Here is a 24,017-nt window from a genome sequence, read left to right as displayed (position 1 = left end):
CCCTGTACAGCACTGCCCCTGCCCCCCAAATTACCCCCCCATCCCCATCCAACGCTGCCCTGAGTTATTTCCTGATCTAACTAAACTGAAAAACTCTCAATGCCAGAAATCATAAATACACAGGTTTTACTAACTTGCTTTTCTAAGTTAAATGGCAACTGCTCCAAATGTGGATACTTCAATATTGAGTGCAAATTCTTCATTAAAAATAAGTTATTCTGTTTTTCACTTGCTGTATGCTTGATGTTTGAGAACTAAAGGATTTATGTTTACTAAGAAAATGTTTTTTTGTTCAAGATCCTGGACCATATAAATGGCATATGCCAACCCCACAGGTACCTTTGCATCAAGATGTGGAAACGCTGTTCAGACCTGAAGGACAGGTTTACCTGCTTGAGGTATTTATTTTATTCTCTTAAGGAATTATTGCAGCCTACACTTTATGATAGGACACTATATGGAAGTTAATTGATATTTAAATTGGTTAGTATGTGTATATCTAAAAAAGTAGAGAAGGAAGGCAGACGTAGATGATGAATGTCAAAACAACATTCTGCAGTCCCTATTATTTGGGATATGCATCATCTTAAAGCCTTGATACACAAGGACATTCATGCCTTTCCAATTATAAAGTGCAAATTCCTTGATGAATGGATCAAAGGGGATGATAAAATTCATGCAACAGGAAAAGGAAGTATAAGACATTGTTCCGTGTAATTTGTAGTAAGTTGGAAGAATATGAAAAGTGTTTAATTAATTGGTGATTTGCGATTGCTTAAGGTTATGTATGCTATGCGAGAGCTGACCGGATCTTTGTCAGTCATCTCTGATATGGTGACTTACTGCTGTTTCTGCAATGAACAGTTCTCCTTGGTGCAAGTCCTACAGATAATTAAGGTAAATTACATGCCTTTGGAAAGAGCATTTGTTCTTTCAGCATTTTATTTTGCTTCTGTTACACAAGAGAGGAAAGGATATCTGTGATTCAAAATGGAACATCTTTAAATCATGTAATCTAACAGCAAAAAATTCTCTACATTGGAACAGAATATACATGGTGGCTTCCCTTGCAATAGACAAGTGGCAATAGCAATACTCAAGTGGCAGGGTTGTGAAATAATGTATTAGTTAATTACGAGTAAGCATCATAGTTTCTTTAGTGATGTTTGTTTTGGGGTAAATATTTGTCAGGGCACCATGAAATATCCCTTGTTGCTATTCAGTAATGCTATGGGATATTTTACAATCCAAAAGGGGCCAGACATAGCTCTATTTAACCTTCATGTTACACTCCTTCAGCATTGCATGAAGTATTACCCTAAACTATGAGTTTATCTCTGCAGTAGGACTTAATCCCATATGTTCCTAATTTAGGCAGACTGCTACCACTGGGTAATGAGTTAAGCCTGAGTAGCTACCCACATGATTCTGCCTAATTGTATGCAGCTTTGTGTTGTGGATTCCTATCTATTCTATAATTATTAGAAGAAGGTTTATTGGATTGATACTTGACATGAGCAGGTTGTGATATGAGGAAAGGTTGGACCAACTGAAACAGCTAGTGACAAATTGATTGAAGTATACAAGATGCTGAGATGTCTTGACAAGGTGGATGTGGAAAGGTTGTTTGAGCTAGTCCACAACTAGGGAGAACTTTAAAAGTTCAGCGTCACTCTTTCAGAGCATAAATGAGGAAATCTTTTTTCTCTGATGTTTGTGAGACTTTAGAACTCTGCCTCAGAACACAATAGAGGTGAAGTCATTGAATATTTATAAGGCACAGAAGATGGATTCTTGTTAGGGAAGGGAATCAAAAATTATTGGGGTAGGTGAGAACAAATGTCTGATCAGCCATGACATTATTGAAAAGTGAAGCAGACACGAGGGGCCAAATGACCTTTTGTTCCATATTTATATATTCGTGACAGAAATTTTCATGACTTTGACTGATTTAGATCCTATCAGGATAGGCAAACTTTCATCTTCAATGTTGGAGATTAAAATACCATGTTCTCATTGTGACACAATTACTTAGCTGTGTGTTAGAAATCAAATGGCCCAAACTTAAAATTCTAATTCTTGAGCAGATTGCTTATTCAGCTACTTCACTAAGCTTATTAGGAGCCTTAAAAAGAAAAGTCACTGGAGAATTGTCAGGTTTCAGTCTTCCTTGACTTTTAAATCATGCCGATTATACCAATTTCCTTTTTGACAGAGTCAGTTGGAGACCGCTCCACCTCATGAACTGAAGAACATTTTCCAGTTACTGCATGAAATTCTGGTAAGTGAGAGTATTCTAACCATTACCATTTATAGAGTCAGTGCAAAGAAGTAAAAAATGAATAGGCCAGAGATGGAATGATTCATTGGTGTTAAAAGCGGTTGAGAGAATGCTAGTGGTCAAAGTGGACTTCATGTTCCTTTTGTTTACTGATGATAAAGTTCGTTCTTTCGATGTTCCATCGTTGGAACTCACTGCACACCAAAAATATCAGAGTTTAAGTGCAGACAGATTGAGGAAAAGACTTGGCCCCCAAAACAGTCTCATAACTACCTTTAAGAAAGTGAAACCTTTGGTTAGTGTATACCTGTTATTTCAAAGTAGTACTGACAGGGTTTGGAGCAGGCTGTCTGGGAAGGAAGAAGTGGAACAAAAGAAAGGAGCAAAAAACATTTCACAAGAAATTAATTATTATTCTCAACACAAATTGTGGTTTTATATTTGTAATGTTTTGAATAACTAACAGCAGGCTGGCTTGTTGGCAGTACAGAAAATAAATTTTAACTTTCATGTAGCCAACTGGCAGATTGCACCAGGAGCCCACATAACCTGAGGCAAGGAGTCGATATGGCGAAAGTATTCATTGATAACATATTCTGTTTTTCTCCTTTCAACTTTTATCAAGGTCATTGAAGATCCATTGCAATCTCGTCGCCTGAAGTTTGCCTTTGAATCAGAAAAAGGACTGCTAGGTACAACTTTTGTACTTGTCTTCATTTCCCTCACCCTGATCAATCTTTGTGCTAAATGTTACTTCCCGTGTCGTTTTGTAACACTGATAACTCTCTAGTGCCTTTGTTATTGGCTTATTCCCCATATACATCATAGAAACCAGGAGTATCCCATTCCTGCTTTCTATCCATACTCCCCGATCCCTTTAGCTGCAAGGGCCACATCCAGCTCCCTAACAAACTATCTAACAAACTGGCCCCCAACAGCTTTCTGTGGTAACCATCTGTGTCTCTATCAGCAATATCAACTTTCATTTGTATAGCACTTTTAACCAAGAAGTACATCTCAAGGTCTTCATAGAGCTGTAATTGGACAATAGCAGACTTTGATCTAAGTCAACAAGCTAAATTTTAAGGTGGTTCTTAAATAACAAAAGGAATCTGGAGAAGTGCATGAATTTTGGAAAGGAATTTTGGAGCCTGCAGCCATTAGGTAAAAGCACCGCCTCCAGTGATTTGTCAAATGGAAGGATGGATGATTAAAAAGGCCAGATTGTATTTCATTTCATTGGGTAGGAGACTTTTAAGCTGCACCAGGTCTCAGAGATCTGGAGGGTCAAGGCTATAAAGTCTTGTAAGCATAAAATCAGTATTTTAAATTAGGCCTTTAAGGGAATATAGATAGCTGTGTTTGGGATGAGCTGATGTTTACCAAAGGTGGATTAGCAGCCGAGAGCATTGGTATTGCCATGTATGAAAGTAACAATGGCATGGATAAAGGATACAACAACAGTTGAACCAAGGCCAGCTTAATGAAATGTGGAGTTGCATAAAGACAGAAGAAACTTTGCAGTCAGAAACTTAATTTGAAGCAACCAAATGAATTCATCCTGAGACGATTGCTGATCAGGGAAATGGAGTCATTATCAAATTTAAAAATTTTATGGCAGAAATTAAAACGCTACTTTCAGCCTTTCCTATGTTTAGCAGCAGGAAATTCTTTGTCAGTCAATACTAGACATTAGACAAGCAGCCACACCATACAGATGCAAGGTTGATAGAAAAAAATGTCAAGGTTGATTGAAGAGCAGCATGTAAATGATGAAAATAGGAAGGGTTATTGAGAGTAATCCAGAAGTAACAAGCTGAGAAGAAAAGCCATTGCTTGAGATCTTGTTGCTGCGCATAGTTAAGGAGGACTTGAAAACAAACAAGGGCATTTCAGCCCAGCAGGACAATTGCAGGATGGTGTTGTAGTCAAAAGCTGGAGGAGGTATGACACAACATAGTCACAAACACGCAGGATGTCAAGTATAATTTTGACTAGGCCTGTTTCAATGCAAACCATACAGTAAAGTTGTTTCAGTGTTGTGCCACATACAGAAAGCATTGCCAGAATTGTCAAGCAATAGTGACAAAAGTCAAACCCAAAGTTTACTGGTGCATTTTTTTTAATCGCCCTATTGGAAGGCTATTGTTTTACCTCTGGCCTTTTCCTGAGGTAGCTTTAGCCATTTGTACTTCTGCAATTCCAGCTAAGATCACCTGTCTTTTTTTAAATATATTTTTATTTTAAAAGATGATTTTTGTTTTCTTTTGACAATTACAACAAATACAAAACCAAACTAATATTAAAAAACAAACCTGCTAATTACATAAATAAATAGTAACTAATAACTGAGCTAATAAAGATAAGTCTTAACAGTAATATTGGTGATGATATCCATAAAACGGCTCGGCAAAACAAAGCAATAGCCCTCGATCATCGAGCGCAAAAGTTTGTACCCATTCATATGTTCGTAGTTCCTCCCCTCCGGGTTCATTACATAGCATTGCCATGGCTATGTAAAGTCTCTTATTAGTATAGTGGGCAAATCTGTACCCAGGTAGTCCAAAAAGGGCAGCCACGTCTTATAGAAATTTTCAGTTTTATGGTGCACCATACTCGTAAGAAAGTCCAAGGGGATGTGCTCCATGACTAGCTAACGCCTGCCCGCCAACCCTGGGGGATTTTCCAACACCCACCCTGACAGAATTTTCTTTCTGGCACAAAAAGTGAGGATACTGAAAAGCCTTTTTTTTGTGTGTATCTAATGAAAGTGAATTAACAAAGCCAGGCAGAAGAGATACCGGGTCCCTCTCCACCTCTGTCTCCAAGGACTTCTCTATTTCGCCTACCACAGCACTCCAGTATGCCCGCAGTCTGTGGCAGGACCAAAGGCAATGAATAAGTGTGCCATGCTCACTTTACATTTAGGACACATTGGAGATGCTCCCACTTTAAATTTAGGGAATTGGTCTGGGGCCAGATGGACTCTGTGGAGAATCTTCAATTGCAAGGCGTGGGTCCTGTTGCAAATTGAGATTCTTCTTGCATTTTCCCAGATATCCTTCCAGATTTCAGAAGAGGTCTCAACGTCCAACTCCCTCTCCCAGACCTTACACAGACGTTCGGTCTAGTCCAAGGGGCCCCCTCCTAATAGATGATTAGCGTTGTTAACAGATCATGTATCCTCAGCACTCAATGCCCTCTTCTCCATGTTGGACCTATAAGGATCATATAGAAGTGTAGTCTCTTTTTGTGTGAAGTTTCTAATTTGAAAGAAACAAAAGAGGTCCCTACTGGGCAATTCATACTTCCGAGCCAACTGGTCAAAGGGCATCAATGTGTCCCCTTCAAATAAATCATCCAGGCAAGACATGCCCCTAGCTGCCCATAGTTTAAACCCGGAGTCCATGATCCCTGGCTAAAAGTCTGGCGTACCAACTATGAGTGTCAAAAATGATGTTTTGGTAATGTTGCCCTCACCCTGCACATTCCCCCGCAAGCCTTGACAGTATTGATGACTAGTGAGCTAGAGCACTAGTCTCTCATTTTGTCTAAGCAGGATAATATGCGGGCATCTCGCCTGAGATGCTTCGATGTCCAACCAAAGTGAGTGAGGATTCCCCCGTGCCCAGTCATTTCCGTAAAATTGCAACGAGCTTAACCCCCTGAAAGTTTTTGATCTCTGGGAGGCCCACTCCTCCCAATCTGTAAGGTAACTGTAATTTAGCCAATTCAATTAAGGGCTGCTCGCAATACCAAATAAAAGAACTAAACCAGCCGCACAGTCTTCTAAATGTTTGTTTAGTAAAAAGCAGAGGAAGCATTTGCGCAGGATACAATAGGCGGGGTAAAATGTTTGTTTTAACGAGCGCTATTCGACCTAACCAAGAGATCGGAAGTGCCTCCCATCTACAAAGGCCCTGCTTGATTCTATCAAATAAATGGGCGAAACTGGCTTTAAATAGCTGATCAAAAATGGGAGTAATAAATATAAAGTGTGACCACCTAAAAGGAAACCGAGATCCGCCATCAGGATCAGGCACTCTCAGGAGACCACCCATGGGCATGGCCTCTGAACTTTGCAAAATTGATCTTATAACCCGAGAAGCCACCAAATAGGTTGATGCATTGTATCGGGTGTGGCTCGAAGACGGTTGAGTTTGATAAGAAGACAGGAACGTCATCTGCATACAGTGCGAGCTTATGTGACTTTGTCCCACTTCTGGAGTGATTCTATTGGGATCCCTACGTCTTGCCTCCGCCAGCGGTTCGATCACCAATGTGAAGAGTAATAGTGACAAGGGGCAGCCCTGTCGACTACCCCTACAAATATTAAAATTGCTTGATTGTACACCATTGGTGAGGACTGTGGCAAGAGGATCACTATGCAAAACCTCCACCCACCTGATGAAGGTCTCTCCCAGGCCAAACCGCTTCAGAGTATGAAAAAGATATGGTCACTTGACCCTGTCAAAAGCCTTTTCTGCATCTAAGATGATCACCAATCCCTACACTGATTGCTGTTGACATACTTGGATGAAGGGCTTTTGCCCGAAAGGTCGATTTTACTGCTCCTCGGATGCTGCCTGAACTGCTGTGCTCTTCCAGCACCACTAATCCAGAATACTTGGATCATGTTAAGTAATTTTCATTGGATTCCCTATAGTGTGGAAACAGGCCCTTCAGCCCAACCAGTCCACTCCAATCCTCCGAAGAATAACCCACACAGACCCACTACCCTCTGACTAATGCTATGGGCAATTTAGCATGGCCAGTTCACCTGACCTGTACATCTTTGGACTGTGGGAGGAAACCGGAGCACCTGGAGGAAGCCCACACAGACACTGGGAGAATGTGCAAACAGACAGTCGCCTGAGGCTGGAAACAAATCTGGGATCCTGGTGCTGCGAGGCAGCAGTGCTAACCACTGTGCCACCGTGCCGCCCTTCCTGACATTACCCGTCAATCTGCGACCTTTTATGAACCCCATCTGGTCCTCCTTAGTGATGGAGGGCAGTACAGTTTCTAGCCTTAATGCCAGATAGGATTTTGAAGTCGACATTCAGGAGTGATTTTTGATTTGGAGATGCCGGTGTTGGACTGGGGTGTACAAAGTTAAAAATCACGCAACACCAGGTTATAGTCCAACAGGTTTAATTGGAAGCACATTAGCTTTCGGACTACCACCTGATGAAAGAGCGACACTCCGAAAGCTAGTGTGCTTCCAATTAAACCTGTTGGACTATAACCTGGTGTTGTGAGATTTTTAACTTTGACATTCAAGAGTGAAATGGGTCTACAGGAAGCACAGTCCTCCGGGGCCTTCCCTTTTGTTAAGAATGAGCGAGATATTCGCTTCTCTTAGAGATGGTGGGAGGAGGCCACGACTATGTGGGTCATTCAGTATACTGAGCATGGCCCTGACAATATACATGGCCCAGCATGTTCTTAGAAGTCTGCTTCTCTGGTAATATTTTTAAAACATTCACCATTAAACTGTCACATTCTGAAAATCGAAATATTCTGAAAGCAGCTGGTCCCAAGCATTTCAGATAAAGGATCTTCTATCTGTACATGATGTCACCGAGACCAGGTGTGCTGCGGGGGGTCAGAGAAAGATCAATCCTGGTATGGCATTTATGTGGATTCGAAAAGAATGTGAAGTCCCTGCCAGTAGGGTGAAACTGCCTCCAAACATCTTCCAACCCCAATTCAGCACACAAATCTTTGAATTGTTGAGATCGCAAAGAAGGTATCGGCGGGCCTTTGGGCAATCACTACCATAGGGTCAATGAGACAATTGGAAACCCCTCCTACGATGATGTGTTGAGATGCAAGGTTAACCAGTCTACCAAGTGTGTCTGTCAAGAATTTAAGGGAGTGGACTGGGGGACAGTAAACATTTAAGTTCCCGTGTTCTTTACCATGTATCAAAGTTTTAAGGATTACAAATCTCCCATGGGTGTCTTTTATTGCATTCTAACAACTTAACTGGGAGATTCTTTCTAACTAAAACGGCTACCCCTCTACTCCTCGTATTGAAAGATTAAAAATAAACCTGGCCATAGCCATTCTGTTGCAGCTTCAAATGCTCTGCATCATCCAAGTGTGTTTCTTATAATAAGGCAACATCCTTTTAAGGATGGAAAATACCTTCTTCCTCTTGACAGGTGAATGACTCCTCTTAATATTCCAGGTGCACCACTTAAACACATCCATAACCATTACCTTCTATAGCACCATTTAGACTCCAGAGAGGAAGAACCCGAAGTACATATCGCTGCGCTTTAATGTAAAAGAATCCACACAATCCAAAAACTACACAGTCTAAAATATCTACAGCCAACAACTCGACAAAACTTACAAAAACGATGTACAGCAAAAACAGATAAACAAAAAAATCATCAAAGGCACTGATTGGAGGAATTTACCTCCCCATTCAAAGGGGGTCCCTACACATCCTACGACCCTACTAACCATCCCAACCACCTTCTCAACTCTTACCAGCTAGGGTCTCGCCACATACACCGACCACCCAGTGGTCGAGCAAAAAACAAACACCCAAAAGCCAGGATAGTACTGTAAACAAGTAAACAAAAAATAAATATGTCACCCATCCCTTAACATAACTTAGAGATTAAAGATAAATATTCTATCCATCCTGGACATCATTTCACGCAACTTATTACTAGAAAAGAGACTACACCAAATCCTTTTTAAAGAAGAGCAAACCTGAATAACTCTGTCCACTATGCAGATTCGGCCTTTCGACTTAAGTCAACGTGTCCACAAAGTTCTTCGCTTGCTCTGGCGAGTCAAACAAATGTATGGATCCATTATGATTGATCCGAATCACTGCTGGATATCTTAAAGAATACTGGATCCCAAGCGTGCTCAATCTCCTCTTGACGCCATCGTAGGACTTCCTTTTCCAGACCACTGAGAAGTCTTGAAAAAACATGACTCTGGCGGCGCCACATACCAACACCCTCTAATCCCTCCCCTGGGCTCTAGAGGCTTCCATGACCTTCTGCTAGTCTTTGTAATCAAGAAACTTCACCAGGACAGGGCGTGGGCGCTGATCCGCACCTCACATTTGTGCCACAATCAGTGGGCTCTTTCAATTGTTATCCTTCCCTTTTCAACCTCCAAACCAAGGGACTCTGGGAACCACTTATTGAAGACCTCGACCAGCCGCTCACCTTCCGTCCCCTCTGGTATGCCAACAACGCTCAGGTTCTTTCTTCTGCCCCTGTTTTCGAGATTGTCTACCAGATCTAACAGACCATGGACGTGTGTTTCCAGGGCTTCAATAGGGCTCTTGGAGGAGTCAGTCTCTGCCTCTACCCCTACAGCCAGGTGCTCGAGCTCATCGGTCCTTTTTCACACATCTTGCAGCATAGCAGATACAGGAGCCAGCTTCTCTTAAGGTTCTAGGGAGGCAGATCCAGGAAAAAAATTGAAGAGAAGCTGGCTCTTGTATCTGCTATGCTGCAAGACGTGTGAAAAAGGATCGATGAGCTCGAGCACCTGGCTGTAGGGGTAGAGGCAGAGACTGATTCCTCCAAGAACCATATTGAAGCCCTGGAAACACACGATTTGGCCAGCTCCTCAACCAGAGTCAGGTGAGTAAGTAAGCCTGCTGCTTCAGAGGGCCGGGCCATGGCCCTGGCCCAGGATGAGCTTCCTCCTTTCTTCAGCATTCTTCAGCTGCAAGGACAAAGGTAAGTAGTTTTGTTCAGGTTTCTAGCTCCTTTACTGTGTTTTTACTCTCAGTAAAGTATGTGGAAGGGGTTCTGGCTCTGTCAGGTCGACATTGCAGCACGGAGCAAACGCGACCCTAACAGGGCGCTGCTATCTTGGATCCTCCCAAGATCCATCTATCATTATATATGCCATAGATTGAACCTCAGCCTTCCAATTTTAAAGACTCTGGACTGTGTTTACCCATTAACCCTTAAGTAATTAAATTGTTGAATATTTTTCAACAGCTGAATTGTATGTTATTTGCGCCCCCCCCCCTCCCATTCTTGTTCTGTATGCATGTACTTGTGTATTGTTATGAACCCAGCTGATGGCAATACTGAAGTCCAATCTTTGGAGGAAACTTGGCTTCATAGATCATTAATTTTTGCAATTGATTACCATGAAGGTTAATCCTGTAATGTATTCACACAAGGCTGCAGATATTATTTAGCAATAGCATAAGTTTATTACACAAAAAAAAATCAAAACTATGCATAATATATATGCATAATATGTAAATATGTATGAAAGTCAGACAGATCTTAACACAAAAAGCAAAGCAAAGTTCCTATCTATTCCCCAACATTATACTTTTGGAAATCCTAAATTCCAGAGTAAGTCTACTCCTATCTCAATTCTTCTTTGCCTAACTGCCTTCTCCCAGTTCCTTTCTTTAGAACATGGAGGCAGTTTTGCAATGCTTTTCCCAGTCCCCTGACATGATCCTTTCAAAAAATCTGATTTCCCAAACTGTTTTCAATTTTGATAGCATGAGGATTTTTATCTAAGCTGACTGAGAAATTCCATAAATCTTAAACACTTTGGTTCCCCTGAACTAAAAACTTGATTCATCTGCTCGGAGAAACCATTGTAGCTTCAGATTCCTCAGATCTGAAACCTTGAATGTTCTGAAGTCAAAATAAAACAAATAATTCCCTAGTCTCTTGAAAGATGAGCAGTATAAACATTCTATCCATTAACACTCCAGAAGTTCTCTCAGGCACTTGACTGTAGTCACTTGTTTTGTTGGGATTGATGCACATAAGTCACTGTTCTAAATCACTTCCTGACCAGATTTTAAAAACACCTTCAGAGAACTGACACACATCCATCTGCCTCTATTTTTAAATCCAAATCCCAAAATATATAATATATATGATGTATAATATCCAACTTTCGCTATAGAATGGTATCCTCTGTTGTATACAAAGCTAGTGGATGGCTTAGATTAACTGCACCAACTGGTGTTTTGTTGACAATCTGTAACCGTAGATCTAAATTGAAATTATGAATGTTGTCTCCCCACAGCCCTGATGCATCAGAGTAACAATGTTGACAGCAGCCGCTGCTACCAGTGCATCAAATTCTTAGTCCTGTTAGCTCAGAAGTAAGTACTCAAACTTAACACTTAAAATTGATTTGGAAATATGAGCATCGATTTTGCTGGTTATTTGTGGATGATTTGTAAACTTTAAAGTTGAATAATGACTAAAGGTGGTGATTCACTGTGGAGAGGAACAAAGAACTTGTTAAAGGCCTGAGAGGTAATCCACAGACTACTCGTAAAAAACTGGAGAAAAATACAGAGAGAGGCAAAGATTAGGGAATAATGAAGAATATTGCTGAGACGGCTGAAGGCTCTGATTTGAAGTGTAGGTGGATATTATACAAGAGGCTGCTATGCACTCAGAGGAAATATATATTTGGATCAAAGCTAAGTCTTCAACATTAGACTATATCAAAGTGTTAATAAGTGTAAAAGTGTTTGATTCAACTGAACTTATCACTCAGTTTGAAAAACAAAACTTGCAACACTAACTTACACAAGTCAGGTTTAGACTTCAATCTCAGAAGTCACCATGATATCTTGTTTGCCTATCAAGATGTTTTGAAAATCCTCCTCTTCCTTCTATTTTCTTTCCTTCCTCAAAAATGAATCAAAAGTCATAAGTATTAATTTCCCTTTCAATAGATGTGCAGCTGCTAAGGATTATTTTCGGGAACATCCTCACCACTGGAGTTGGGCTGTGCAGTGGTTACAAAAGAAGGTGAGGACTGACAGTGCTATGTTTATCCCTTTTGAAACCAGTTGCAATCTACCAGTGATTTAATACCAGAATGAAGCAAATTACTTAACTATGCAAGCAGTTTGCATACTACTTAACTATGCAAAAGTAGCATTGATGCTGCAGTTTTTCAAAATATAATACATCTGGAAAAATATGATTTATAACATCAAAGCATAGCAGGAATCATGCTGTTGTCAAAGCCCAGAGTTTCAGTGAGATCAACAAGTCACCTCATGCTTCAAAGCTGTTTGTTGACTTAAAATCTGCTAAGTTTGTGAATGGGTTCCATGTGGAAGCACCTGTAAAATATTGCAGCAATTCTTAAAGATCAGTCATCTCTGGAACCAGTATTGTTCTCTGAGACTATTGCAGCTTGAGTTTTATAATGGAACTGCTAATATCTTTATCGTCCTTTGTTTAGATGTCTGAACATTACTGGGCTCCACAGAGCAACATATCAAATGAAACTTCAACAGCAAAGACATTTCAGCGCACAATTTCAGCACAGGTATTTCAACTTCTTCACTTCTTATAGCAGCAATTAGGATCTGCAAAGAAACCATAGATCAGTCCCAAGTAGAAATTTCGGAAAGACAAATAGTGTTGCTGTGGTAAAAATGCTGTGAATAACCTCAATTTTTCCCCTTGGCTTTTGACAGGAGAAATGTTTTGGGTGTGTTGAAGAGGAAATATGACAAAAACAACTTGTTAAAATTGCTTAAGTGATCGGAAATTGGTTGTGACATTCTCCTCTCAGAAGGACGGAAATACTAGCAGTTAATTAGTGTCTGTCTGGACCTAGGGATTATACAAACTATTTCACAGTCAAGTAATTTTTTTTTTGAAGATGTGTTGCCAAATTGAAAGGTCAATTATAGTCATAGAGATGTACAGCATGGAAACAGACTGTTCGGTCAACTCAAGAATGCCAACAAGTTATCCTAGTCCCATTTTCCAGCATTTGGCACATATTCCTCTAAACCCCTCCTATTCATATACCCATCCAGATGCTTTTTGAATGTTGTAATTGTACCAGCCTCCACACTTCCTCTGGCAGTACATTCCATACATGCATCACCCTCTGCATGTAAAAGTTGTATCTTAGATCCCTTTTATATTTTTTCTCTCTCTCCTACCCTCTAATTTTGACTTCCCAACGGTGGAATAAAGACCTTGGTATTCACCCTATGATTTTATAAATCTCTATAAGGTCACCCCTCGGGCTCTGATGATCCAGGGAAAATGGTCTCAGCCTATTTAACCTCTCCCTATAGCTCAAACCCTCCAACCCTAGCAATATCCTTGTAAATCTTGTCTGCACCCATTCAAGTTTAACATCTTTCCAAAATCAAACATAGTATTCCAAAAGCGGCGTAACCAATGTTCACTATAGCCGCAAGATGACATCACAACTCAATGCACTGGCAATATTAGTAAGTATATCAAACGCCTTCTTCACTACCTTGTCTACCTGAGACTCCACTTTCAAGGAACTATGAACCTGCACCCCAAGGTCTCTTTATGGCAGCCTTCCCCAGAATCCTACCAATAAGTGTATAAATCCTTCCTTGATTTGCCTTACCAAAATGCAACACGTCTCATTTATTTAAATTAAACTCCATCTGCCACTTAGTGAAGGAACTAAAAGATGGCATCTGACAATGTGGCACTCTGTCAGTGTCAAAGTTCTAGAGACCATTTGAAACTTGGAACTGTCTGGCTCATTAAGTGTAAAACAACCAGATCAAAGTGATAATTCTGATATATACAGTACTGATTTTTCTCTACTGCTTTGAAAAGCTGATGTTATTATCAATTTGAGGGGATAGATGGATAATATGGTCAATACAAATTCTGCTGCATAGCATACCTGCTGCTGTGTTTTATTGTTTACTTTGTATTTCTCAACATTAATATTCAGTCTTGACCAAAACAAGACTTCAAGGCAGTGTGGAAAGTTTCCATTTAAATGCCACAAGACAACCAACCCAATGATTTGTCATACTTTGTTGCAGGATACGTTAGCCTATGCTACAGCCCTTCTGAATGAGAAGGAGCAATCTGGGAGTAGTAATGGATCAGATGGCAGCCCTGCTACAGAGAATGGAGATAGAACTCTCCGGCAGGTAAGGAAGAATCCTTTACTAAGTGGTGTGAATGTTAGCAATTTAGTAGATAACCAAGTCTGCAAAATTGGTCAATCAATTTGGCATAATAGAATAGAGGAAACATAAGTACTGAAAACTACCATTTCATTGTTCCAAATATTTTTAATTTAAAAAAAAAACTATTCCATAAATCTTAATTTTTGAAGAAGTCCTGAACCAATTTTTAGAATTGCCAATATCACACATTTATATTGCAGCAACCTGTGATGTGTATAAATCAAGTAAAAATCTGTATGAAATAGAATGGCTGCTGTTTTCTTCAGCTTACATTTTTAATGTAAGCTGATGAGGTGCATTGATACTCATCAGCTTATCCCTCCAGGGTATAGATGGGCACTGCACGGTATCGTGATGAGTAAGGTATGTTCACTGTGTGTTCACAATCTAAAGGGAGACTTGCAGCAGCAGGTTCACAAAGTAGAACTATTCAAAATTACTGTTTTTGTGTAATAAAACTGTGTTTAGGTATGGATGATGAAACAGTTTTATTCATTTCTCCTAACTGTAAAATAACCGTAATGCAAATAGAATTCTGTCATTACATGAAGAAACCCTATAGAGGACAAAACTTCAATGTAAGGACTGTTCTGCATAGAGTAAGAATGATCGTAATGCTTCACAGTGCTGTCAACCTGCCCTTCTTTCAGATGCTGGCTAATTTGCAGTGCACTCCTACTTTTCGTTTCTTCTCAATTATAATAGTTTGCACTGGAGCTGATCTTTGAGAAGCTGGCATTTGATAGTCAGATTTTCTCAAGAACAATGTTTTGATTTTTGAAGGCTGCCTTTCCATTCTCACTTGTTAGGTAATGCTGTTATTTAGCAACAGTGCCTTCTTATATTTGTGTTGACATATATAGGGTATTTGGACACTCATATGCAGAAATAGAATAATTCATCAATATCCTTATTATCAATCCTCTTTTAAATACAAAGGCATGACATGTAAGAAAAGCATTAATTTCTTAAACATCATAGTATTTAAATTGTTACAAGGTAACATGAAAAGTTAATAAGCGATTTTTTTCAAAATAACTGGCACTTGCTTCCACACACATAAGCAGCCATATACATATACGTAACTTCCACAGACTGGTGAGATCACAGGAAATATGTACCCTTTGCACATAAAGTTGGAATAGTTTAGTACGGCAGTTACACCTGCATTTATTGTATCTCAGATCGCAATCACCCATTTAAATTTATTAACTTCATTGCAGGAGAGTCCATTATGTATTTTCCAAATAACAATTTATGCAGCCATAGCTTGAAATTGCACAATCATTTGCAAGGAATTCATTTCCTTAGCAAAATGGAGTTTTCTTGGACCCCAAAAAGCAGAGTACTACTCCTTTGACCAGTTTAAAGCAGTTCCCTTTCTTTTATTGCCTCATTCTTCCTGCTCGCACCTCTTGCAACCTCCATTCCCTCTCCCAGTCCACCTGAAACTGACTTGTCCTACCAAAACCAACATGTCCTCCCATCTCTGCCTGACTCTTGTTGACACTCCCACCCAGGACCCAGCAGACAATGCCCAGATCCAGCAAAAGGCCACTTCTAGACGTCGATAAAAGACCACAATGCATTCTGGCTAATTGTGATTCTCTCCACCCCACCCCAACTCTCATCCCACCAACTCCTGGACCTCTCCTCACTTTGCCAGCTCCTTGCTTCTTCCTGTCAGCTCCAACCCACCTCCAATCTTAACTTGTTCTAACCAGCACTCCCACCACCCTTTTCTTCCGTTCTGTTTGTCGGGGTGACTTTTCTCCTGTTGGTTGCTCTAATGAGTGAATATTCCCGAGTGGTTTGGGAACTTTTAGGGGAAGATATGCCTGCTGCTGCAGCTGTTTTCCACCAACGCCCCCCCCCCCCCGTGCTTTGAGCAATCGTGGCCAGCACTTAAAAGGTTAATCTTCTCAGTTGTGAAGCAACATATTGTCTAGCTTCTCTATCCGTCATTGCATCTGTTGTATATTACAAGCTGTCTTTAAAGGTAATTATTTGTTCCACTAACACTTTCCTTTGTTTCTTCATTCTAAGGGCTCTGAGTCTCCCATGATGCTTGGTGATTCTAAAAGTGACCTTGATGAAATGGACCCATAAGAGATGACTGGAACATCTATGGGAATAGTCAATAATCTTTGCTTGGTGTCAGTTCAGTGAAGAACTGGGCACCATGCCAGATGGCTTTAGGCAACAGTCAATTTAGGGAAGATGTACGTACATCCAGGTTGCAGACAGCAAGCCTTTGATAGCTGTTATGGAGCCAATTTTGCTGCCAGTTCAAGCTCAAGACGATGCAAGTCTCTCCCTGTTCTTTGAAGATTTTGTATGGAAAAGGATAACTCGTGGTTGTGCTTGTGAATGTACAAAAAACAAATTTTATCTAATGCTTTCAGTAGTAACTACGGAGGATTTGATTTAAGGTTTTAGTACAGTCTTGAGGAGAGGAGAGCTTGTTGATTTGTGTATAATAGTTCCCAGAGTTCAGATTTTTCAGAGTAACAAAATACTCTGTTATTACGTTATATAGATTTAATTTTATTTGTATAATAGAACACCCAGTAAGTCTGTTCACTTGGTTGCAGCAATTGTGTCTTGGAATATTTAGCTGGTCCCACTGTTGTGCAAAGAGGAGTTTAGGTTTACAAGAATGTACTGACAGTGCATACTGACAGTTCAGCAGCAGTCTGATACTTTATTAAATATTAAATGAATACTTTAATAAAGGCAACTTTTTTCTTTTAGAATCCATATGACTGGCAGCCATTTTCCAATGAGGTTAATGTTGTGAATGTATATTTTGTGTGAGGAACTTAAAGTCCAACCTTTGGTCATTTCCTACAGACAGATTGAATTTTAGTTGGTGATATTTCACTATCCAAACTGATGTTATAAAATTGCAAAAACTAGTCTGATCACTTCAAAAATATGTATCTGTTTTTGGTTTTTAATGAGCTATAATTTGTTTTTGAATCACTCTTCACTCCTGTGTAACATCACTAGCGTACGTAATGGGCAAGTGTGTAATATTTATTTAGCTGAGATTTACCTACCCGAATTGATTAAGTTGTCACTTGTAGCTTCTGAATTTATCCTAACAGGCTTGTTTTCAAAAACAAATGATTTGGTTGAAGATACAAGGCAGCACAAAAGTAAAATAGTTCATTTTTAAAAAAGACCTTTTTGTTTTTGAGGATTGACTACCTTGACAAAATTTATATTTATCCATCTCCCATTTGAAATAATATCTCAGCAAAGGAGGTAACTAATCTATTTGGAACAATTCTTGTAATATTGCAAAACCATCCAATGAAAGCTGTGTATAATGACCTAGCTAAGGGTTTCAAACTAGCCTTTGAAAGATTATTAGCCTTACCTTGAACATTCTTATGGTAATACTGGTAAGATGAGCACATGCTGTGGAGAATTACTGGCACAGACCCATGGGTGGCCATTCTGAAGTGTAAAGCACTGGTACTTCAAGCTTCCCACAATATAGCAAATATTATTTATTGGAATTATTTTTGCCTTGACAAGTATGGTGGATGCTGATTTCCAGAATATCCCATGTCATATGCGCGGTGACATCCTATTAAAGGGTTATTAATTGTAGTCTATTGATTAAAGCTTTAAGCAATTGCTATCAACTATTAATAGACATATTGCAATCAGTTACATCATTGATATTGCATACTTGTCCAATACATAGGTGTCTGTATGTGATGGTACAGCAATATTGTGGGTGTTAGTTATGAACTTGGGAGTGGGAGAAATACAACAGTATTTCAATATATCAATACAACAGATCATCACTTGTGTGTCTTTGATATAATTATTTCAGTGGAGATTTGATATAAATTCACTAATTAACAAAGCAAATCAATTGAAACTTTGTTTGATATGGGCTAATGATAAACTACATTGGGGAATGTTCAATTTTGTGGGAAGTTATTGCTTTCTTCCTTGACATCTAATTGGTTGTCGATAACCATTTAATCCAAATATTTTAAATCTGTATTGATCATGTATTGACCCAGAAAGGTTTGACTAAGAGGTTCTCAGCCTTTTTTTTTTCTAACCCAGGGAAGAATAGTATTGCTTAAGTTAGTAACCCCAGTGGAGATAGAGTTAATGTATTGGTGGACAATACCCTGGATCTGCTGTTTGAATAATTCATAATCTTTGGTAAAGAGAAATGCCAAAGTGAATTATCGTCTTACTCTTAAATGTACTCTTAATTTCCAGTCCCAATCACTTTGGAACCAGATAACCAAATTAATCCTTAAAACATGATAATCACTTTAAGAATAAAAGGATTCAGAAACTAAGAGAGCAGTGCATTTGTGGTATTTTGAAAACTTTGAAGTAATTGTAATCCACAAAAGCATCCCGTTATTAAAATTTGGATTAAATATGTAGAACAATCATACCTTTCCATCTTTTAAAGTCTATTCAGAATTATTGTCACCTGCAAATAAAGAGGATAATTATCAATCTTCCACAAAACCATTTTAAATATAGTACTTTTTTGGTGATACCCCTAAAACGTTTTTGCACCCCAACAACTACTTTCTGTTAATCTTGTCACACCTCACATCAGTTCCACCTAGAAGAGTAAATTACCACCACCCAGGCTGCAAATCTACCTTGAAAAGGCAGATTTTCAAGTTTCTACCTTGAAAATATTGCATGTAAATTTCTGTGTAAAAGCAACTACATTTTTTATTATGCTAAGACTTCTAAATATTGTAATATCTGATTGTTTCAATCAAAGTATAGAAGGAGAAAACTGCATTTGAAATGCTTCATTGCTCGACCCTAGGATGGTGCCGTTCACTAGTATAGACTCATTAATATGACTTGCCTCCAAACAAAATTGAAATTAGGGTTGTGAATTTAGCTGCTGTACTGGATCCAGGAATGAGCATCAATCTGGGGTTACTACTTGAGCATTGTTCTTTTTATTATTAGAACATTTAACTGTACAGTGCTTTAATCTTTTCACTGGCCTGTGACAATGTACAAGAGGTCATGTAGTATAATGCTGTTTTCTGATTGGGTTTTAAAGATGTTTGTATAATGTTTAAAAATGAACTTTTTTAAGTTGTTTGTTTTGTTAATGTATGTTCAATAGCTGTTTTTAATCAAAATGGTCACATGTTAAATTTTGGTCTGCTGTTGGCTAACTTCCGCTGTATTCAAATTCATTTATCATTATGACCAGCCTACAATTAACTTGAATGCCCAACCAATGTGAACCATGATGTTAATTGCTAACAATGAAGAAGGTCGCAGTGTAAACCTAAGAAGAATTGCATCAACCTGGAGGCAGCTTATTCTGACCTACATTTAGGTTATGCCGGTGAAAGGGGCAAGAGCACATTTTTGTTTTTCCAGTGTCATTGGAACTTTTGGAAATCTGAATACTTATCTGTGCATTGACTGCAGCATCACTTCCCATTGCTGAATTGTACACTGATTATTCAATCTGCCAAAATGCTGCCACAGAATAATCAGTTAGGAAGACATAAAGTACCTCCTGGGAATCACTGGAAATCAATGAGATTGCTTGGGCTGAATTGTGCAATTGGAATGATTATGTGCTGAGTGAGATTCACACAAGTCACAATTGCTGTCAGCGTCCCAGTCACTTTTTCAGCCTCTACTTTGTGCCAATTTATGATTTTTCTGGGACGTGGATGCAAGAGATTTTTATTTGTCATTCGGGGTGTTTTTTTTTTGCCAATATTTCAATGAATAAGCCTTGATCCTCTGCCTTACTGTACAGTCACAATATCCCAAGAGTGACACACTGGGGGCTGAGCTTTTGTCAAATCATGGTGTCTGCTCTGGACCAGAAAACCAAAGGCACAGATGGCCACAAGTGCCTTTTTATTATTTTTTTTCTGGATCTTAAAATGAAGCCTTGGCACAATAAAACTACCAGGTAGCGACAGTGGGATTGGTTAGATTCTAGCCATGGCTCCCTTTTTAAACATCCCAGAAAGCCTCTGTTACAACTGCGCAGTGGCATTAATTGGAAATCTTCAACATCTGCTTTAATAATCCTTATGCTGAAGGGAAGAAATATTGAAAGTTACATGCTCATCCATGCTAACAAATAAAGAATATGTTGCAGTACCTCCTTCTAATGAGTAAATTAGTGGCAATGTGGTAATTTGATCATTTATCATTAAAGTGGGCAAAATGGGTGACAACAAAAATTAGTTACAAGTTACTCATGTTCTCATGTCCACTTGATTTTAGTTGCTTTATGCCTATCAGATGTGAAAGATCTTACTTGTGGAAAACAATTTGTCCATTTTTTTGGTGTCCAGTATCATTATTAGTTACATTTATGGGCCAGATGCAAAGTTAAGATTCCTCTGTGGCCCAAACTATACGCCTTATTCCAGTCTCAGAAAAGCAGCAGTATGACCTTTCCATTTCAAGTCTTTCAGCAATTCTGCAAGGCAAACTGACTGTCACAATGAGCCAGCTTTAGAGATTGTTTTGACTAAAACGTTTGCAACCAACGGGAAGAGAATATTTTTTAACCTCCTGCTTTGTAGTTGAATTTGAATCCAGTTTACAGAATTGACCAGTATGCTAACCTGTTCCACTGCTTATGGTGTTTTTGGTTGCTGCTCCTTACTTTGGCTTTAGTTTTATTTTAACCTAACAAGTAGGTTCCAACAGCATCACTTTTTTTTTAAACACTCCCTTGTAATTCTGTTTTGCCCCTTTTCATGTAATTGTGTCCTGGAACAGAACCAAGTTACCAGACTTCTTATTAATCGAGGCAGCTAAACAGAAGTAAGCAAGGGAACCAAAAATTTTTCCCATCTCTGGGAGAAGGGATATCTGAGTTCTTGCTGCATTTCCTCTGTTTCATCTCTGTATCAAATCGAAGTCTGAGAAGTTATGTTTGAGCCAATGTGCCAAAATGGACTACAATTGTAATAACTTTACATAAATGTAATCTGACTCTAATAATTTGACCACTGTAGGTCAAACTCTTTAAAAAGATTTCCAGCACTGATCTGACATTTTTCTCACTCTCGTGCCCTTCCTTACCCCCAAAGATTAGTTAACATTTCCACTAACAGAGTCTTGAATTAGGAGGCATAGCTCTCTATATAAACTGATGTATGTTGACCACATTGTCAATTTAAATTTAATCCATTTTAATGTTTTCTTTTCACTTTTATGAATTGATTGACCGAGTGATCAATGCATTTTTTTAATATGTAGCCAAAATAATTTTGCTATTACTGCTTGCACTAAACTGATGTAAAAGTTGAATACAATTAACCAGTAAAAAACTAACTTCTTATTCCCCCACTCACAACCGCCTCCCTTAGTTCCTAACACACACTTTACACTCTTCAAATGTACACTTGTTCCAGTTCTAAGCATTTATTATTTACAGCTTGGACATCTCCAAAAGCTCTGCCTACCATTAGATGAGCAGGGGAGAGTAGAATTTTATCCACTTGTGAGCACTAGCGCTGGAGCCATTGCCCCTAGGTGAGCCGTTTTGACTGGAGACAGTTTGTAGGTGGAGACGTTAATGTCTCGTCCAATTCCTAGCTGAGCTCAAAAATGGAATGGATCAGCAAAACCAATGTTTAATTAACAGATCTTAGAGGAGATAAACCCATATCTAGGCAGTACGCAAATTACTGTAACAAATGAAAAATTTTACCTGTACGACCATCAAAAACAAATTACCTATTTCTGTTGCCACTTCTCTCAATGGCTGCAGATGGTTGACTTATGGGTACAGAAAGGTCAGGAGGAGAGGGTTGGAATGAGGGTTTTGATCGTGAAGTGAGGTAACAAGGTCTTTAATATAACTCTGCGAAGGTAAAGACTTAGCTGCTTTCATAAACAAGTTTAATGCTCCCCTTATGCATTACCAACTCCCATAGAATTTGGATTTCTGTTATAAGCCAGTATAGCTGTTCTGCAATTCATTGAGGATGACTTGGAGAGAATTTAATTGCAGTTATCTTTAATCCTTTGAGTACTGGACTTTTATGCCAATGTGTACAAATAAAACTGCTTAGGAATTTACGCATCATGCATGGACAGTGTTATATTTTGTACCCTGACCAGTCACTCATCTTTTCTCCTCTATCCCCATAACTCCACCTTCCAAAGGCCACACAATTGTATGCCTTTCTAATCTGTTTCCAGTATCAATGAATTCACTGTACTCTTTATGCTCTAGGGTAATAAAACAATCTTCTTTCAGACTAACGTTAATGCTGTCACACTTGTCCTTTCGTTTCAGCATGTGAATATGATACCATGTATGTAATATAGAGTAGCACTTGAGAAATGGATGGAACCATTGAGTTTTTCTAAAATTTTTAAGTAAAATTGTTGATCTTATGTTGATGTTTTGAATATGATTTATGGCTATTTTGGCATAAACCACTGATTGCAGTTCTGATGTCTCTTAACTAAAAGCAAATGGATTCCCAAACAGCAGTCACCGTCCTAGCTGTTTGAAGCTAACTTTGACCTTCATTCAGAATAGTAACAGGTCATAGCAAAATGGAAATTAAATATTATTTCCAAACAAATTTCCTTTTTGAGACTATTATGATGGAAATGGAAACCCTGATGTTCTTGGTGTGTCATTGCTGTTTCACTGTTGAATTTATCCTTTATTATAATGTGGTTGTCTCCAGGGTGGATAAAAGATGGACAAAATTGAGGCTTTGTAATATATAGAAGGGCTATGCAAAGTGCATTGAAGTTTTCAGATCCTATGCAGTCTTGATTAGCAGTACTTAGTGAATCTGTGAATTTATTGGATGCCTGATTATAATACTCCTTTGAGAAGATTTCCTCTAGTTTTGATTTAATCATTTAAAAAAATTTCAAATTTGTAAATGTATTGAGTAACTCCTGACACTAATGTACTTTTTAAACATTTGTAACCATCTGAATTATTTGATTTGTGTGCAATAAGTATATTGTAGTCTCTTGTTAAAGGGGCGAACTGTGTTCCTCCGACAATTATGATTAAGAGGTGCACACTATCCAGTGCCATTGGTCTTCCTGGTGCTGTTTGGGAGAAAACATTATTTTGTTAAACCCCCCCCCCCCCCAAAAAGAAAGATTCCATTGTTACAGAGAAAACAGGTGTGCCATTTAAAATACTTTTGTTTTCAACCTCACTTGAGAAAGTGTTTCCAAATTCTGTGTTAAAATGTTTTGTTTGAACATGATGTACAGTGGTTCGATATTTTACCTTCAGAATATTTCATGGAGAGAAAACTAATAGCAGTTTTTGTGAAGATCCTCTGATTTATTTTAAAGGAGTCATGTAATCAGTGTGCATTTCATCATGGCTGCCTCTCTTTAATAACCTGATTCTGTGGAAAATGCATTGGTGTTCTGCAGGTGTTAACTGTTCTTTAAAGAAAACCGAGTGCAATATCCCCGTAGACTCTGAAATTGGCAGAAAGGAGGAAAAGGATAAAATCCAGTCTTTCTGATCATTAGATTGCATGTTTGACTAGTATCTAATGAATTATGGGTGTTGGTCTATAAGAAGACTCTTAAAGGCACACAGTTATTTGTGGATGATTAACCCATGTGTTTTGTGGGGAGAGAAATTGAATTTGTTCTTTAACCCAAGAGGCAAAAAAAAGTGCAACAAGCAAGGCTATGTTTTTCATTCCTGAATCAATACAAATAATGGTGCATTGTCCATATGTGTTGGCAGTT

General features: G+C 38.8%; 1 protein-coding gene across 3 annotated transcripts in view; it reads left to right on the top strand.

Moving 5' to 3' along the window:
* usp24 (ubiquitin specific peptidase 24) overlaps window positions 1-23,390 on the top strand; it is a 186,236-nt gene extending 162,846 nt beyond the window's left edge. For all 3 annotated transcript variants that reach the window (XM_043699013.1, XM_043699012.1, XM_043699014.1), the window contains exons 59-67: window positions 298-398; window positions 781-897; window positions 2,216-2,281; window positions 2,907-2,973; window positions 11,336-11,414; window positions 12,000-12,075; window positions 12,518-12,604; window positions 14,112-14,222; window positions 16,308-23,390. In XM_043699013.1, the coding sequence (XP_043554948.1) occupies window positions 298-398; window positions 781-897; window positions 2,216-2,281; window positions 2,907-2,973; window positions 11,336-11,414; window positions 12,000-12,075; window positions 12,518-12,604; window positions 14,112-14,222; window positions 16,308-16,370 (767 nt within the window). In that variant the 3' untranslated portion in view covers window positions 16,371-23,390. The remainder of the gene's footprint in view (window positions 1-297; window positions 399-780; window positions 898-2,215; window positions 2,282-2,906; window positions 2,974-11,335; window positions 11,415-11,999; window positions 12,076-12,517; window positions 12,605-14,111; window positions 14,223-16,307) is intronic.
* The last annotated feature ends 627 nt before the right edge of the window (window positions 23,391-24,017 follow it).

The sequence above is a fragment of the Chiloscyllium plagiosum genome, chromosome 11 (assembly GCF_004010195.1).
Source record: "Chiloscyllium plagiosum isolate BGI_BamShark_2017 chromosome 11, ASM401019v2, whole genome shotgun sequence".
Classification (NCBI taxonomy): domain Eukaryota; kingdom Metazoa; phylum Chordata; class Chondrichthyes; order Orectolobiformes; family Hemiscylliidae; genus Chiloscyllium; species Chiloscyllium plagiosum.
This window is presented reverse-complemented; position numbering and strand designations above follow the sequence as displayed.